Source organism: Condylura cristata, unplaced genomic scaffold, assembly GCF_000260355.1.
Source record: "Condylura cristata isolate star-nosed mole 26May11 unplaced genomic scaffold, ConCri1.0 scaffold00003, whole genome shotgun sequence".
Classification (NCBI taxonomy): domain Eukaryota; kingdom Metazoa; phylum Chordata; class Mammalia; order Eulipotyphla; family Talpidae; genus Condylura; species Condylura cristata.
Genome location: NW_004567104.1, coordinates 33,991,259 through 34,011,040, shown reverse-complemented (window position 1 = coordinate 34,011,040; position 19,782 = coordinate 33,991,259). Strand labels below are relative to the sequence as shown.

The 19,782-nt window shown below is 37.2% G+C and overlaps 1 protein-coding gene across 3 annotated transcripts in view; it reads left to right on the top strand.

Annotated features, from left to right (window-relative positions):
* The window catches only part of GTF2E1 (general transcription factor IIE, polypeptide 1, alpha 56kDa), a 41,550-nt gene that overhangs the window by 337 nt on the left and 21,431 nt on the right, over positions 1-19,782 (top strand). For 2 of the 3 annotated variants that reach the window (XR_001145779.1, XM_012729396.1), the window contains exon 2: positions 4,473-4,942. Coding sequence is in view for 2 of the 3 variants with exons in the window: in XM_012729396.1 (XP_012584850.1) it covers positions 4,495-4,942 (448 nt within the window). In the remaining variant the exon portion in view is untranslated. Of the gene's footprint in view, positions 1-4,469; positions 4,943-19,782 lie in introns of all 3 variants that reach the window. The other variant, XM_012729401.1, reaches the window with a different exon arrangement.

Below are 19,782 nucleotides of genomic sequence, written 5' to 3'. Positions count from 1 at the left end.
CAGTGGGGAGGCGTGAACGTGACAGAAGGCTCTGAGGGGCTGCTAGTTCGGAGGTTTCACGGGGATACACCGTGTTAAGTATGAAGGCATGGAGAGTACTTTGAAATATGGCAACTGAAATAAACCACAGAGTTACAGAATCCAAGTTCTTCTACGACTGGAATTGTTCTATCGTACTGAAATACTCTTTTACTCTTAGCGTCCACTCTTTTCCCTAATTATTTTACACCCTGCATTTCAGTCAAATCTTTTAAAATCGAGAATTTGATACCGTTACCTCCCCTTAAAGTTACTTGAAGTTTAGGAAGGTTTTCAGCAGCCTGTCTTTTTCTATTTGGGAAGCAGCAATGAAGGTAGTGAGTTGGAGGAAGTAGTCAGGGTGGGCGCGTTGGAAGACCACGTGGTTAGGAGATCTATTGAAAGTTTTATAAAAATATTTGATTAGCTACCTGTGCTGGGTGCTGGAAAGACAATGATGAATAAGATTAAGTCCCTTTTTCCAGAGGTAGACATGAAGAAAGTATTAGTGTATTCACTGCAACAAAAAAAGGGGAAAGAGAAAGATGGGTACATTTGAAAGGGGAGTATTCTAAGCTCTTTCGGGGAATCTGGGAAGATTTCTCTGAGGCAGTGTCATCTGAGACATGAAGGATGATTCTCTTTCTCTGAGACAGTGTCATCTGAGACATGAAGGATGATTCTCGGAGAAGGCAGTTTGGGCTTTGCTTTTTGTCGCAAAGGGAACAAACAGCATGTGCAAAGGACTAGAGGTTAATGCAAGGTGTCCAGCATGAATGGCTTTATGGAATTGAGAACATGCCAGTGTGGCTGGAGATGAGGCTGACAAGAGTAGACAGGTATATAGCAGAAGGATTCATTTACACTGTTTCTTTAACTCTGTGTCTGGTGCCCAGTAATCCTTATATATTTGTATGATTAAATAAATACATATGGTTCAAAAACAAAACCAATCTGCCTGGGAGTGGGGTGGGGGCTATGTTGGGTAGGGAGGTAAGTTAGCCTGGAAGGTGACTGTTACTGAGACTACAACAAAGAAACAAGGGCTGACCCTGTGAGGTCACACACTCAAAAGTCTTTAGAAGCCAGCACTTAACAATATACACCTTGTGCCCATTTTTCCCCTTCCTTTCTTAACAGCTATTCCTCAGTTTCAATTTATTGTTACCATGTGGGAACATGAGCTTATTTTTTCCCTCAGATATTCTCAATTTTCAAGAACTGCTAAAGTTTACCTGAAACAACAGGATTTTTAAATGTTGACAACTAATTTGGAAAATTTTCGTAGCATCCTTTGGGTCAAACTGTGTCAGACTGCCAAATTAAGGCATCTCACCTAAGTGGTGTTAGAATCCAAAGACTGGAGAGTCAGCATATATAGGGAGTAGAAGTGATGGAGGAGAAAGGAGAGTTGTCAGAAAGCAGAGTTTTTAAATGTAGGCATTCTGAACATGGTGGTTTAGCGTGGCTTCATTTTAAAATTCATTTTGTTTGTTCAGCTACTTGCTGGATATCTTCACAGGAATGTTTTGTGGTATTTTCTCAGAAACAAGTAACTAAAAATAAATACCCCATTCTTCCTTACCTTTTTAGGTGTGAGGTTAACCTCTTTCTCGTAGTAGTACTTTTCCTAGTTATAAAGGCTCAAAATAAATAACTTATTTTTGAACAGCATTAAACTATGATATTAATAGGTATAGCATTTCGGTTTTAAAGGTGAATAGTTCTGGAGATGACTAGTGATAGTTTTATAACATGAGTGTACTTAATACAAGGAACTGTACAGTTAAAAAAGGCTGACTGGTAAACTTTGTTTTGTGTATTTTACCACAATTTTAAAAATTGGGAAAACACAAGCTATTTAAAATTTTTCCTGTTCCATTTTCCAATAGACTATTGGGTCCTTTTGATTTTGTTTCTGTAATAAGTTTGATTCAGTCCTCTTGGAGTTTTTTGTTCTTTCTTAGTTTAGAGTTAATTTCTATAGCTCCTGCCACTTCCTCAGTACCTCTATATTAACTTACTTTAGTCCTCATCCCTCAAACACTTCTAAGTAGGAAGTCTTATGACTACCAATACTTAAAGTGCCAGTTTTGAAAGGAGAACACTTTATATAAATTATTTCATCCATACATGAACTGTATGAGGAAGGCACTTGTCACTTTTTATATATGAGGAAACAGAGTCTGAGAATTTTCCAGTCACATAATAACAAATGGTGGAAACTAGGATTCTAAACCAAAACTATTGAACTTTGTTAAATCTTTAGGGCCCGTAAAGTATCCAGTAAAGGAAACAGGTTGAGTGATAAGTAGCATAGAGGCTGTCCATGTAGCTTGTGCAGGATATATCATAGCTAGACACCCAGTTTCCCACTGTCAAAGGCTTTTTCTGTGTGTTGGAATCACCTAGAGAACTTTTAAATTAAGATGATGCCTAGTGTGCTTCCCTGCCCTTCCCCTCTACCAGCTGAGACAGATCTCTAGGAATGGGGGCTCAGGGTGGATATTTTAAAATGTTCCATAGCTGCTTCTACTTCATAGCCAGGGTGGAGATCCCTTGGTTTGGAAAACAGAGGGTGTGATGTGAGGTCAGGGAGGGAATATGACAGTAGGAAATGAATTGGAAAGTAAATAATTTTGATATGTGTCGTTTATGGCTCAGTTATGGATGTATTTTTTTGTTATGTTTTCTGCCACCTGTTGAAGATTAAAACAAACCAAAACTGGGTTCAAATGTAACATACAGACCAAATTGGAAAGTAGAACAAAGTTCACCTGCTGCGCTATTGCTGTGATACTTACTTGGCATCCTTAAGTTTTGAGATGACAGAAAGGCCCTAAAACCAGTTTACCATCTGGATGCTACTTTGTTATCTCTTATCTGTAACCTTGCATGTGCATTTACTATCTGAAGGATATACTTTAACTTTTTTTTTCAGTTTATTTTTACATCATTTTGTACATTTTTTTTTCCCCATCTCAATTGTAATCCCCGTGGGTTTCCCATCACCAAGTCACCCATGTGCCATAACCATAATCCCGTGCACTCCCACCCCCCCCCACCCCTACCCCCGTTTTTGATCCCATTCCCCACTCCACCCCCGCAAAATGTCTCTGGTATATGGTTGTTCACTATTTTTGTTATTTTCTCACCTGGTCCATTGTACTCCTGCTATGAGTGAAATCATTGGTATTTTTCTTTCTCTTTCTGGCTTATCTCACTAAGCATGATCTTTTCTAGCTCCATCCAAGTTGCTGCAAAAGACATGTGTTTCTCTTGTTTGGTTGCTGAGTATACTTTAACTTTTAGTTTGCCTTTACTTTCAATAGGGTATTATTATACCCTCTGGTCTCCCGCACATACATGAAGATTAACTATTTAGGAATATCTTTTTAGGCAATTACTGTGGAGGTATTCAGACTGATAATGTTGATAGCCACTGATCTATTTTTTTAAAGGGTTCAGTATAAACTTGTCTAGCTTATATAGGGAGTAGAAGTGGCGGAGGAGAAAGGGCAGTGGTCAGGAAGGAGAGTTTTTAAATATAGAGACTTTGAACATGGTGTTAGCATTAATACTCTGGCTCCCCCATTGAAATGATTCAAAGTGCAGTCTAGGCCTATTAAATAATTCCTCGCGATCTTGGAAAATTCAGTTGATGTGGTCTATGTGTATAGCCTGGTCATTTTTATTTTGGGACATTAAATTGATATGGAAGCTCTCCTTATTAACAAGCACTTCCTAAGCGCATTACTTACGTCCTCATTAACTCCCAGAACTTCACTGAGGTAGTTGATACTATCCTTATTTCTCAGAGTAGTGATTTGAAATGACTTGAAGTTGTTTCAGGATTTTGCTCAGAATTAGCCTATGTTTTAGTAGCTGTGTAACTTTGAGTTCCTGAATCTAAGTATTAATTTCTTTCAAATTTGTAACAGTTAATGGGGTTGTCATATATTCCAACTGGAGATTATTTATGTGTTTATGGTTTTTGGTGTTTCTTTTGTGAGCACGACTATATGAAATACCTTTGAATCTATCTTGGTAGAAAAATTTTACCCAAGAAAAGAACGATGCTATGAAGCTATTGTCAACTGCTAGATTTCTTGGGGGGGTTGTTAGCATTCTCAGTGATCTATATCATTAAAACTAGTGAGTCTTCATTTAGCTCTTTTGTGTACTAATTACTTCATAGAATCAAGTACACTGTAGGTCCTGAAAGTAGCCATCTAAGAAATATGTCAAGCTTTGTAGGTATAATCTATGCTATATTCTAGAGGAAAGTTTTGTTCTTTAATAGAAACAAAAGAGTTAGGCATTACAGGTCTTTAAAAAATATTTTGAGTACCTTTGTGGTATTCCAAGAATAGTGTTAGTTCCCCCCTACGTGCTAGATCTAAAATTATTGCTATGTCCATCTAACTTTTCTTTTTTTCCCCTGGATTCAGTAGAAATTGAAATTTACTGCAAAAGATGGCTGACCCAGATGTCCTCACTGAAGTTCCAGCAGCATTGAAGAGGTTAGCCAAGTATGTGATCCGGGGGTTTTATGGCATTGAGCACGCCTTGACTTTGGACATCTTGATCCGGAATCCCTGTGTGAAAGAAGAGGATATGCTGGAACTTCTGAAATTTGATCGGAAACAACTTAGATCAGTTTTAAACAATTTAAAGGGAGACAAGTTCATCAAATGCAGAATGAGGGTAGAAACTGCTGCAGATGGAAAAACCACTCGTCATAACTACTACTTTATTAATTATCGGACTCTTGTTAATGTAGTAAAATATAAATTGGACCACATGAGAAGGAGGATTGAAACTGATGAGAGAGATTCCACCAATCGGGCTTCCTTCAAATGTCCTCGTTGTAGTAGTACTTTTACAGACTTGGAAGCTAATCAGCTCTTTGATCCCATGAGAGGTGAGATTTTTCCAGTTTATGAATCTTCTAAGCAACTCAAAAATAAAATAACTTTTCTTAAATCGATTCATTTGATTTTTAAGCCAGTCATGTTTATCACAGAGATTTTTTCTTACTGCATATAAGAACTGGGGTGTAGACCAGAAGTACGGGGGATGAGAGGATTCCCCAGAAACAGTGGGGAGCAGAACAGGTGGTTCTACTGAAATACACTGCTGAGGGGAGCAGCAGGGCAGACAGGAGGGATATGCTGCACCATGCGGGTCAGCTTCCAAGCCAGGAATCATACTTGTGTTGTCACAGTGTCTGGTGATTGCCTCAATAGTGCTAAGACTTTAAGTCCTGTGCCACCAGGGAGGCCTGCATATATATCATTATAAAAGTAATGACTAGTGGTCCTCCCTGGTGGCGCAGCGGGTTAAAGCACTGCACTAAGAAGTTTAAGCCAGTTCTGTATGAGTTCGATCCCTGCCTGCCCTGCCTGCCCCGGAGGAGATCCACATGGCATGGCAGACCTCTCCTGACCCGCCCGCTGCACCCCTCAGCAGTGTACTTCATAGATCTGTCTGTTCTGCTCCCCACTCTGTTCCTGGTGAATCCTCTCACCCTCTGCATCTCTGGCCTGTACCCTAGTTCTGTATGAATAAATAAATAAATCTTTAAAAAAAAAAGTTATGGCTAGATGTATTTTTACTTTAATTAATTATTGTCTTATATCATTTTGAACAGTATTTGATTTTCCCCTTCGTTTTCCCACCACCATAGCACTTTTAGCTGCTTGCAGACTTTATCTTAATTAGGAAGTATATTCAGTATTTACAGGTTATGGCTTCATCTGATCAATACATTTCCCTATTTACAGGTTATGGCTTGATCTAAAGTGTTAACTTCCCAATCACTTTAAGGGGGTTCTGATTACTTTTAACGTCTTCATTCAACAAACATTTAAACATCTTTTTGTTTATCACTACCAGATAATTCAGTGTACTGTATTTGAAGAATGTTTTGTTAATGAAAGTAAGTACTATCAGGAGTTCAGGTTTTGTGGAAGGTCTTTGGAAAAAGCTAACTGTGAAGACCTAAAAGATTGATAAGTAATAGTTAACTGGGTGAAAGAGAGGGACACCCTTTCTAAGTAAATACATTAATGGAAGAGAATTATCAGTAAGATCATATGTTTCATTTAATTAAATTCTTTAGTTTTAAAACTATTATCACAAAAAACTCTGAAACACGCTTATTTAAAAAATACAGTATGTCTAGCATTAGTGAGAAACTTTAAAATGCTAGGTTGTATGGTTATTTTGTTATTTTCAACAAGAGATTTTAGTTTTGCTAATTAATCAGTTATTCAATTTTATATTTTCTAAAGGTAAAAATCTATATTATTGACTAATACTAGTAAGTTAGATTGTCTTTTTGTCATGACTGAATTCAGGAGTAGAGGTTGCTTTTAGTCCATAGATATGTCTTAAACTATCTGAAAATGTAATTAAACTTTAATACATTTAATTAATAATTTGTTGTTAAAAAATTACAGATTTGTATATATGGTTGATTTCAGTTCTGTGTATGTTACGTATTGTGCATTTTAAAGCATTTAATTAAGAGATGATATTTTTTCCCTTTATTTGCATGAAGCAGTCACTTTGGAAGAAGTCATTAAAGATTTCACATTTGTGTTAAATGTTTTAATTTGTCCTAATCTATTTACCTCAAAAGGGCTAAATAGATCTTAGTTATAAGAAACTCTTAACCATCCTGAACGTAAGCATTGCTTCAGTGTTTAACAGGGAAAGGTTGTAGAGTATGTCTGAAGGTCTTCTTCAAACAGACAAGAAAATTGTTATTTTTGCCATTTGTGCTAACAGATTTTTAAAAATGTCTTTTTTAAAAAAGATTTATTTATTCAAGCACTTAAGAAGAACTGGGGTATAAGCCACAGGTGTGGGGGTTGAAAGGATTCACTAGAGAGTGGGGAATGGAACAGGCAGATGATTGAAAAACACTGCTGAGGGGAGTAGTGAGCCAGACAGGAGTCTGGGTTTGGGTTTGGTGATTCTCTGCAGATGTTGGTGTTACAGTGGTCATCATCTCCACTCTTTGAATTGGAAGGTGTTATCTAGTCAGAGAGGGTATGTTTAAATAACATGCTCCTACTACATTTATGCATCTTTTGATTCTTATTTAATTTCATGAAGCTCTAAAAGGAAATTACTCCATAACCTGTATAGAGCTGTTTAGATGACCCATGATGTTCTTTGAATTTCTCCTAGCATCAGTGTCTGAATGAAACTAATTCTAACCAATAGGTGGTCTAACTTCCAAGGTAGTCAAGGTTATTTGAATTAGCGTTGAGATAGAGTGGGCCAAATGAAAGCATTTTATGAACAAGAGCTGAAACTGAAACAGTTGTCACTCATTTGCAAGAACTCTGTTTTTAATATGAGGGTATGGTCAGCATGAAAGTGGAACATCTCAAAGTAGAAAATAACGGCTCGAAAGAGCAAGAAGTCACTTTATGTTACTTAGAGAATAATCTGATTAACTATTAGTTAACTTAATGTGCATGTATGTCCATACAGTGTAGCCTGATGTCTCATGATTAAGATGCTTGAGTCTTTTGAAATCTTCTTTCTGAGAATACACATAGCTTTTTGTTATAATTTCGCTTTACATTGCACTTCCTTTTTTAAGATTTATTTATTTTTTAAAGAGCTTTATTTGTGCATAGAGAACTGGGGTACAGGCCAGAGTTGCAGTGGCAGTGAGAGGATTCACCAGAGACAGAGTGTGGGTGGGGGGCAGGTCAGGCAAACTGATGAAGTACACTGTTGAGGGAGTAGTGGAAGGGAGTATTGGGCGGGTCAGGAGAGGTCTGCCACACTATGTGGGTCACCTCTAGAGCAGGCGGGGATCGAACTCATGCTGCAGTGGCTTTGGATAGCTTTGTAGTGCTGTGCTTAAACACTACGCCACTGGGAGAACCCAAGATTTATTTATTCACACAGAACTGGGGTACAAGCCAGAGGTGCAGGGGCGGTGAAAGGCTTCACCAGAGACAGAGTGGGGAGCAGAACAGGCAGATAGACTAAGTACACTGCTGAGGGGAGCAGCAGGCAGGTCACGAGAGGTCTGCCGCGCCATGTGGATCACCTCCAGGGCGGGTAATCGAACTCTCACTGAAGTGGTTTCGGCCAGCTTGCAGTGCTGCATCCTAACCTATTCCACCACCAGGGAGGGCCTACATTGGACTTTCTTTTAAAGAGAGAATGTGTTGATATGACTAATATTAGGCCCACTTTATCAGTTCTGCTGTAATGTTTTTTCACTATTAAAAATCACTACAGCTCCCTTTGGTATATACATTCCCTTTGGAAATCCTGGTCTTTTTCCTGTTCTCCCTGTTTTGCTCAGTATTCATATACACAATCCTTTTTTTTTTTTTAATAATAAGATGAAAAAGAAACATTTGGTGTGCATATCAGAGGAGGAAGAGGGAAGTTTTTTGCTATATGTCTGCTCTGTTTAAGTGAGCAGGTTACAGTTTTCATTCTAAGAGCAGTCCTTTACAAAGTTGTTCTATGACCTAGCTGCTATTGGAAATTGATATTTTTGACCAAATGGAGATAATTGAAAGATTTCTATCTCTGTTCTCATCTTAGCAGTTCTTAGTTTGAATTACAGTTTATATTGGAAATTAGGGATTAACTGAGGAATGATACTTAAAACTTTATACAGTTTACAGCTTGCCTAGTAGAAAGTTCTTAACTGAATGGGTGACTTTTTGCCATTTGACAAAAGGGTAGACTACTGGATGAACTTCTGAGGAACATCTGGAAATTGAGGGCTCTGAAAACTGAGTGTAACCTGAATTCTTTTACCAGTGTTAATTCACAATAAGTAATATTTTTCCTCCTTCAGTTTATAATTTTTCCCTACCACATTTCTTTTTTCTAAAGATTGTAGATTCTTTACCTACTTCCAGTAGTTTTTGCCTTGGACATTCTTTGGTTGAACTTTCCACATGTTTGTAAGTTGGTGTATATAGATACTTTATTTGATTAAAATGAATTAGCCTAGTGTTTGTGCACTGGTCCTTTGTTTCAGAAACAGCCAAAACCAACTGTCTTACTTCCTCAAATAAGGGGTTTTACATAATCATGACAAAGATAGCATAATTTAAAATCCCTCAAATAAGCAAAATAGCCTCCTGTGTTTCATAAATGAATGTTTTTGATTTAGTACGCTTTCCAATCATGTAAATCGAGTTAGTGTTTATATTCTACCAATCTCGCCCATTGGGTTATTTGGTTAATGCTGCATTTTTTTTTTTTTAAGATTTATTTATGCATGCAGAACTGGGGTATAGGACAGAGGTGTGGGAGGGTGGGTAGTGGTGATGAGAGAATTCAGCAGAGACAGAGTAGGGAGCAGAACAGGCAGATTGACTGAAATATACTGAAATAGTGGGCAAGTCAGGAGAGGTCTGCCATGTCATGTGGGTCACTTCTGGGCCAGGGATCGTACTCATGCTGCAGTGGCTGTGATAGTGCTGTGATAGTGCTTCATAGTGCTGTGCTTTAATCCCGTGTGCTACCAGTGAGGGCCCAATTAATGGTATTTCTAAGTGAAGTTTGACAACAGGCTTAGCTTTATATTTTCCCTTGTTAAAAAGTTGTATAAGAATTTTTTTTATTGAGTTAACATTAGTTTTTGACATTGTGTATGTTTCTAGTATATATATCATTTTTAATTTAAAAATCATGTGGCCAGGCCTGCCCTGGTGGCGCAGCTGGTAAAGCACAGCACTAAGAAGTTAAAGTCACTTTAGCATGAGTTCAATCCCTGGTACTGGAGGTGACTCATGGAGCAGCAGACCTCCCCTGACCCGCCTACTGCTCCCCACAGCAGTGTATTTCGTCAGTTAGCCTTTTCAGCTCCCCACTCTATCTCTGGTGAAGCCTCTCACTGCCCCTGAGCCTCTGGACTTCCCCCCATTTCTGTATGCATAAATAAATCTTTTAAAAAAAAATAATGTGGCCATATGTCCAGATAAATTTTTTGAAGAGAAAAAAATTATAAGACCACCAGCCTTTTGTATATACCTGTAATTACCATAGCCAAAAATAGTGATCTATCGGTTTCTTAATGTACAAAACTCTTGTTTTGATCTGATGTTCAAAATTTGTTTTAAGTATGGCCTACCCCTAACTCCTTCCATTTTTCTTTCACCACTTTTGGTGAATATTTTTTGTTATTATTGCTAACATAGATGCATCATTACTTTGTATACTTTTGTGTGCCTCATTTTATTACTTTATTAAGATTTAAGCACATATTTTTGTACACTGTATGTAGTTTTTTTGTGGGTGGGCTAAAATTAAGTTTTTGAGTTAGACAGTTTGTGATTATCTGTTACTAAATTTACCTGGAAGACCGCATTTTTTAATAAGCTTGGAAAAAGTTAAAATTTTAAGTGTGTATTTAATCTTAGAAATATGAATTTTGAAATTATCTAGTTCAGCTTATTAAATGGTGTGCATTTAGTTGTGCTTTATGGTGTGGAAGATCTTTTTTTTTTTTAAAGATTTTATTTATTTGTGCATACAGGGCTGGGGTACAGGCCAGAGGCTCAGAGGCGGTGAAAGACTTCACCAGAGACAGAGTGGGGAGCAGAACAGGCCGACTGATGAAGTACACTGCTGAGGGGAGCAGCTGGCGAGTCAGGAGAGGTCTGCCACGCCATGTGGTCACCTCCGGGGCAGGCGGGGATCGAACTCATGCGGAAGTGGCTTTAGCTTCTTAGTGCTGTGCTTTAACCCGCTGCGCCACCAGGGAGGGCCTGGTGTGGAAGATCTTAAAAGTAATAAATGTAACTAGGGCTATATTGATTTCTGGAATATTTTAGATTGACTGGCAAGAATATGATTGCATTTGTCAAAATCTAACTTGTTTTATGTAGCTTTTTGGAAAATATAGACTGATTATGTAAGATCAACTTAAAATGTGTATTACAAACGAGATGCAAAAATGAAGAATGATGTTAAAAAAAATGTACACAACTCTTAACTGTAAAAAAAAAAAAAGTATTAAGTACTACAAATAGCCAACAATGGGAATAGGTCACTTCCAGTTGTTAGTTATAAGTTACTTAAAATATTCAAGTAAATTGGATATAAACATGGGCTATTCATAAGTAAGTTAAAGGTTAAATCATGATTATTTTGTTGCCTTATGACTGCAGTTATTTTTCTTTTTCTTTTTCTGATCCCAGTATCACTGAAATTCTTCAATTCCCTTTTAACCTAGTATTTAATACTGTCAGGATCTTTGTGAGACTGTTATCCCTATTAATGTTTGACTTCATAAAGCAGGCTACTTTTTCCTGTCTAGAAATATTTCTAGCTTTACTTTGCTCAGTTATTGACTTCTAATAAATCCATCCTAGGCAAGATTATAAGATTATATTGAAAGCTCAGAAGTTGTAGATATTTTCATAGGGGTAAGGGAGATGATTATATGAATAAGTTAAACAAAATGAAAACATTGTTAGAAACAAGTGGCTTTACTTTTCTACCTTCCCTCTCTCCTAAAACCGTTGGTCTGATTTTTTTTTTTTTTTAAGATTTATTTATTTGTGCATACAGAACTGGGGTACAGGCCAGAGGCTCAGGGGCGGTGATAGGCTTCACCAGAGACAGAGTGGGGAACAGAACAGGTAGATCGACGAAGTACACTGCTGAGGGGAGCAGCGGACGGGTCAGGAGAGGTCTGCCACACCATGTGGTCACCTCCGGGGCAGGCGGGAATCGAACTCATGCAGAAGCGGCTTCAGATTCTCAGTGCTGTGCTTTAACCCGCTGCACCACCAGGGAGGGCCCTGGTCTGATTTTTAAAAAGTATTTTGCAGCTTTTGGTCTTGAGGATTTAGAGCTTTACTTTAAAAATAGCTTCGTGCTTTATCTTTTTTGTGTTTTGATTTTGGTTACATAGGAGCTAAATTGTTTGTGGAGTTGCTGCTTTTTTCCTTTTGATTTAAAATAGTATATCAAAGCCACAGACTTTTTGCTTGCTCATGTGTGATGAGATAAATTTGATTTGAAACCTAATTTGGAGAACTTATTGCCAGCTTTAATAATCACCTAAATACCTTACTTCAATTTGTTGTTTTTTCCTCCCATGCAAGCTCGCATTTATAACGAGTTCCAGAACATAGGAATAGTATGTGATTAGACTACATCTAGATATAGTCATTAAAGGACAGATGTTAATGTCATTGATATGTGAGTTTTGGCATATTGTGTAGTCAGTGTCATTAGTACATTTGGGCTTTTCTCAATTTAAATATACATTAAGCTACTTTTGGTTCTTCCTTTTGCATGCAAATGAATATTTTGCAGTGTTAATACATTTTGCAATGAATTGTGAAAGAATGACTTATCAAATTCCTTTTCATTGTAGAGTTAAATATATAACTTTTTCTGTGAAACCCAATACCATTTTATGATGGTAATAGCAGAAGACTTGTTAATGTTTTCAAAAAATAGCCTACGAGTAGTGGTATAGTTATTCCGTTAGTTAAGAGGGTGTTGGATGCTTTTGGGGTATTCAAATAAAATTCTTTCTTTCTTTTAAAAATACAGAAATAGTATATGAATATAACATTGTTAAAGACTCAAGTGAAAAAATATGTAGCTTAAAATGGCAAACCTAATTTTTCTTCTCTGCTCTCCCACTCAACCCAGCCCCTGACTCTTTTTTTTAGCAACTATTAAGTTCTGTAGTTATTCTTCCAGTTCTTTTATCTTACATCTCCGACCTCTACACTCCCCCCCCCCCATTTTACCAAATCTAATAAAAATGATTCCTAAATATTTTAAGCTGATGATTTTAATGCTTCATCAACTTTTGGAAGTATTGTAAGGGTTTTTGGAGCATTTACTACATCGGGTCCTTTTGCATTATTAGTGTACTCTCAAAGGACAAACAGGAAACACAAGCTGTGGAGTGTGTGTGTGTTTAAAGTAGTGGCTATAGGTAAAGCAACAATGCATTAGGACTCCAGATCCCTAACCTGCACTATGTTAATAAATACTCTCTTGGATAAATCATGTACTCATCCTAGGCTTTTTTTTTTTTTTTAAAGCATCTGTAAAGTGACAAGTTCTGTCTATTATGTTTGGCTCTTGTCAACTTTAATTTCAAAGAACCCTTTCATTTGGAGGGTAGCTGGCACTCTAAAAGTATACAGGGATTTGGGATTTTTTTTTTCTCTGCTTTTAAAGGAGAATCACTTTTGGTTAATTTGAAAGCCTTTGTTAGGAATTAAAACTTCTGTTTATAGTTGTACCCATAAAGGTAGTATATTCTGCTTAAATATGCCATCTTCAAAATCACATTATGGCTTAATGGAGAATGATATTTACAATTTATAGGCAGTCTTTTTTTATCAAGTCCCCTAATTCATTCCCTTCCTCAAATATGCATAATTTGCAAAATATCCCAAGGGAGGGGAAGTGTCCAAACATGCTTCCTAAGGTGTACATGGTAGTTGAATTTTTACATTATAACAGTGTTACAAGGCAGTGAGAGGGGCACCTCTGAACCCTCAAACCTGCCCGCTCTAAAAAGTCTCTGCCATCCACCGCATCAAGACAAAACATTATAAGACCTTTAGTGGAAAGGAACTTTAATACAATTAGTGTGCAGTACAGAAAAGACATAGTTGCTAAATCAAAACACCTAAAGTTACCCATCCCCTTGTGGGTAAAAGTACCCAAAAGGGATTGGTCCAAAGCAAGGCCTGTAAGCCCACCATAAGTCTAAAGCATCTTCTGGAGGGGACCCATAGAAAAGGGTCAGAAATGACCAGACAAGTCTGGGAGGAAAAGAGCAAAATCAAAATCAAGGTAAACGCTGTCATTGTAACCTCCCCACGGGTCTCTCATCCCCATCTGTTTCAACCAGTCCATGGCCAAGAAACTAGAGCTGCTTCTTCACCTGTCTGCTCCATGTGTCTTCCTTAGGTCTCCTTCTGGCTCTCTGCCCTGCTTCCTTCCTATTCAGTCTCCTTTCCAGATTCTTCTCCCTGTTCAGTTCCATCCTTCTTTGGGTAGGGCAGGGAACCTGGAACCTTCCCTTTTCCTGGGGCCACTCTGTTACATACAGTAAGATTAATGCCAGTGTTAGTGAGATGTCTTGAAGTTTTATAGTATCCTCTTCATCATTAAAATTCTAGAAGTTTTGTTCTTAATTATTGGTTTTAACATGGAACATAATGTTTTTTTTGTTTGTTTTTACTGGAAGTTGTTTCACTGAGGGGAAGTAAACATTTTTTATTTAAAGTTTTTCATAGGACTGCCCAGGTTATCTAAACTGTTACCTCATGATTTGATTTTGCACTCTGCTCTTGGCTATTCTCACTTTCACTCTTGCTGCCCATATAGACTTATGTCAGACAGCTGTGACCTTTCTAAAAAACACACCAAGTTACGTTACTCTTCTGTTCAGAATCCTGCAAAGGCTTCTTCCCAATCTTCATTGAGACTTTTCTGCAAAGTCAATCCTTAACAGAACTTACAAGGTTCTTTACTCGCTTTCCTCCTTCTTTCCCCAAAGCCCTGCTTTGGGACATTTTTTTTTTTCTTTTTTATTAACCATTCTCTCCCATGTTCAATTCACAATTCCACAGCGGCTGGGCTGGCCCATCTTATTTGTGTCTTTACACTCACCAGGCATGCCTTTAGCTTTTTATGTGCTTTCGCCTCTTATGACTTGCTCCTTATGTCTTAAGTCTCTGCTCACTCTTGCTGTACCAGGGTGGCCTTCTCTGAGTATCCTCCTTTCCCTTCATCCTCTTTTTTCCTTAATGCTCTTCCTCTGTTGTTTTTCTTTATTATACTTATCAACATCTGATGTCACTTTTGGTCTTGACTACTCCCAACTAGAATGTGAACTCCACAGAAGTAATTCAGATGATTGGCTAGATTTAGGAAGGAGGAATGTGAAAAACTGTGCTGTGCTAAAGATTCTGCAGCAGTTGACATTTGATCTCCCTGTTCACTTGGCTAGCCTTGAAGGGTAGGGTGTAACATGACTCCCACTTCAGCGTCTGTCATATCACAACAATTGTGTTTATTTTCAGGTGGTTTTGGGTTGTTTTTTTTTATAGGAAAATGAATATTTTTTCAGTTGCAGTTAATACCTTTGACAGATCTTTAGTGATTTCGGGATATTAATTGATGACCTATTTATTGGAGGGAAGAGGGAAAAGATGCAGTCTTAAATAATGTTGAATTGTTTGGGAAATTTGAGTCATTATGCCTTGTGCCAGTCTCAATCATGATAAGTTTCCAATTTGTTTTCTTCTTGTAAAACTAAGGAGGATAAACATTTTGTCTGCTTTGGTTTTATTTATGTTTATTGTTCCCTTGACTAAATGCTCACATAATTAAAATGAGTAACATGTTGGAAGCAGTTAAGTGGAGTGTCTTGGCCAGCATAATAGATACCACTTAAATTTTCTTCTGTGTAGCAAAGGAAAAATATGTAGAACTTTTACTTTTTTCTTTTGTTACCATTCTCTCCCTACCCAATTTGCTTTCATTTTTATATTATTTGGAGCGAAAGTTAAAATTGTGTGGAACTCTTCCCCTCTCACTTCACCTTCCCTCTTTCGCCCATCTCTGCTTCACAATTTGATCTGTTTCTTGTCTTATTCTGGAATGATCACTTACCTTTGTTAGAAGAATCCTGAGATGTAGAATCAGGACATTTCTTATCAGTACTGATTAGACAGCCCTAAAATAGTTTAGAAATATCTATAGAAGGTCTTTTTTCTCTATTTATCCTGGATGTATTTTGATCCTTCTGACAAGCCTGATACATTTAGGCACAGCTTAGTAAATGCTAAGCATGTGCTAGGCATTTAATGTTTGTTAAATAAATTCTTTGTTATAAATCCTCTCTCCCTTTATGTATTAAAAAAAAAAAAGAGAGCCCATGTATATACATGGAGAAAGTTTGCTAAATTGTAGCTGGCTGGGTTAATAGGAGGTTGGCAAAGGCATGTATAACTCCCTTTGAAAGATTTGTATTTTGAATCCAAGCTAAGTGATTTTGCTTTTAAGTTACGAATTGGTAAATTTAATGCCACTTTATTCTCTTATATGTTAGATTTGGATAATATTATGTTACAGCCACAGCTAAGATGAACAGTAGGAATATTTGCAAAGCAACTGTCTTAGTTTTTTAAGGTTTATAAGTAATACATAAGCAAATACTGCTTATGTATTACTTATCCCTTCTAATCCCATCTTTGGCAAGCTTAGACTAAAGAATATTTGGAGCCTTCATTTTTCTCCCCTATGTCACTTCAAGCTTAAATGTTCTGTCTTCTATCGCTTGGATTCACTGTTGTTGAATTCACCTTTTTAGTTTTAATGTCTAGGAGGAAAAGATTTATTAACAGCTGTGAGTTTCATTTCTGGTTCCTTCTCACATTCTTGAGTAGTTTATTCTGTGTACACTACTTAGTACAGAAAAGTTCATAACAAGAGTAGGGTATTATCATGTTGATTACTTAACAGTAGCTCTCCACTCCATGTATGCAATATAATTACTTGTGGAACTTTTAAAATGAACATTGTTGGGCTCCATGCAGACCTGTTGAATCAACATCTCTAGGGTGGGGCTTGGGTATTTTAAAATTCCACTAGTGATTTTTATGAAAATATTCAGTCAAGAACTGGCTAATTAGAGACGATCTCAAGCCACTGAGGCAGATTAATATTCATAAATATTTGCTTTGATAACCTCATGTCATTTCCCCAAAATTTTCAGTGACTTACCTTTTTCTAAAAACATCAAAATAGGACCCTCCTTGGTAGCTCATTGGGTTAAAGCACAGTACTGTAAAGCTGTCCGCAGCCACTGAAGCACGAATTCGATACCGTGCCAGGGACGTGACCCACATGGCATAGCAGACCTCTCCTGACTGGGTATTTTAGTACATCTTTTCTGCTCCCCACTCTGTCTCTGATGAATCCTGTGACACACACACCCCTGCACCTTTGGCCTGTACCCCAGTTCTGTGTGTATAAATAAATAAATCTTTAAAAAAAATCAAAATATAGGCTTGATACTCAACACTCATCTATGACCACCTTAATTTATCTTTCTTAATTATTTATTTTGACATTCTTTTTGATAACTAATTCCTTCTATACTGAAATTATAGGTTAGCATTATTTTCAACCACCTACTACCCTTCTGTGATTACAGTGACTTGTACTCTTTCTGCCTTTCTTTGATTTGTCATATTTGCTTTTCTTCTAAACTCTACTAGTGCCTTCAGCTAGAAGTCACATTCTTTGAATGCCCAACATTTTTGTGTTTTACTTTTCCATTGATCCCAGATAATGTGTGTGTACTTCATCTGTACTTTTTTTTTTTTTTTAAGATTTGATTTTATTGATGCATGTAGGGAACTGGCTATAGGCCAGAGATTCAGGGGGCGGGGGTGTGAGAGGATTCACCAGAGACAGAGTGGGGAGCAGAACAGGCAGATGTACTGAAACATACTGCTGAGGGAACAGCGAGCAAGATGGAGAGCACTGCCATGCCATATGGGTCAGATAGCTTCATAGTGCTGCACTTTAACCCACTGCACTACCAGGGAAGGCCCTCATCTGTACTTCTTGATGACAGCTTCTGTGTCTGTTCCAGCACCGCCCACTCACTTTTAAAAAGGTGCTTTGTACACAATATATGCTGAGTGTATATTGTGTACATCTTGGAATCAAAGTACTGACTTTTTTCAAGAGTGATTATGTAGTGGTCAGCCTTATTTTTCTGTAGAACAAAGGACAGGTATACTTACTGTTCAGTATAATTAGAATAATGTTTCTCTCTCAAGCATGTTTGCTTAGTTTATAATAAGGATGACATCACCCTCCAGAACAAGTAACAGGCTTGTTTCCCACTATAAAAGGTCTGGGTTCTTTAAGCTCAGGGTTCCTCTCCTGTGGTAAAAACCACTATAGGTATAATTGTCACCTGACCCTCTTTATGTTACCCAATGGGAACTGGAGTTCAGAGAACTGACACAAAAGCTGACTTTAGCATTGATGTTGCCATGAGTAATAAAGTTCTTTGTCTCTGACCTAGGAGGTTTGTGAAACTGTGGCAGGATAAATTGTTAGATACAAGTAGGGTAAAATCTCAGACCTCTTAACATTTCTTGAAAGTAATAAAAGCTTCTCTTGTCAGAAATGCAAAATAGGCCTTTCTGTAAGTAACTCTTGTTAAATCTTAAATTAAGCATGGTTCTCTGGCAAGCTGCTTAGATGAGGCTAGAATTAAAGTTCCTTATGATTATTTACTATGCTCTCACCACTCTATTCTGTGACACTAAATTTATTCAAAGGAATTTAAAGGACTGTTATTTCGAGGTTATCCTTCTATGAGGTGGTGACAGTGATCTTTTTCTCTTCCAAAAATAAAAACAGCATTATTTTATATGGATGATATACACTGATGAACGTGTTGATTTCTTTCTGCTTAAAGCTAAAGTCTGGAATGTATGTTGTCTTCAAAACCAAAAGGAATATTTGAGTTGACTTTTAAAAAACTTGTCTTTAGTATGATATTTTAATGGTAAAAATACTAAAAAAACTATGCAGATAATAAAGCATAACATGTAAGATAGTGACAGATGTTAAGGAAAAAGAAAGGGAAGTCTGTTTTTAGAATTTAGGTAAAATTGGTTAGGGAAGATGTTACTGAGGTGTCTTTTGAGTAGACAAGTTAGTAGAATAGCCATTTGATTAGGTACCACTTGGACAGCAAGAAAATTTTGTAACTGTTTTAGACATCTTGTATGAAAAGGAATTTCTATGTACTTCATTGTTTATGTGTGAGTGGCAATAGAAAAATTTATTACTTGAAATGTATCAGTGGGGTGTAGTGTGAGGTTAAGGCAGAGGTGCTTGAATTAAGGTTATGTGTAAATTACATGTGGGGTTTTCTTTAAAAAGTTAAATGTTTGAGTACTTACTCTGTAAGTACTTGTATGATCTCTTAATAAGTCAGGTCAGTTGGATTAGAAAGGAAGAAATAACTTTGTTCTTGGCACTGAGGATCAGAACCAAACTGGAGACCTAACTGGAGATTGATAGATTGTGAGTTTCAGCGTAACAGTTTGGATTTGAATCTCACCTCTTTTCCCACTAATTAGTAGTTGTATGGTCATGAGCATGTTATTTAATTCCTTAGACCCTGTGTATTTAATAGGTTTCAGTGGGCAATAATAATACAATTTCAATTGATTGTCAATAATTTGGTACTTGACAAGCACTTAGTAAACAATAGCTACTATGTGATTTTGACAAGTCACAAAATTCCACACCTCAGTTCTGACCCCATTGATGTAAGAATCAAAATGTATATACATGGGAGCACCGCCCCTACACCTCTGGCCTGTACCCTAGTCTGTATGCACAAATAAATAAATCTTTAAAAAAAAACAAACCAAGAAACAGAAGTACTGTACAAATACAGTGAATACTGATGTCTAGTATATTGTGTCTGAAGTATTTAAATGTACTTGATGGGTAAAGGATTATAGATGGGTTAATTTGGGGGGTCAACTTATACAGTCTTGATTGTAGAATGAGAAATTTAGATTTGAAGTCTTGGACTTTAGAAGTTCAGCTACCTGATGGTCTTTAAGAATAAGCAGATGAAATAATAAAATGGTGACATAAGAATGCTGGAATTGGAGAAGGAGAAACTAGAGGCTCAAATATATCTAGGAGGGCCTCCTTGGTGGCTGAGGG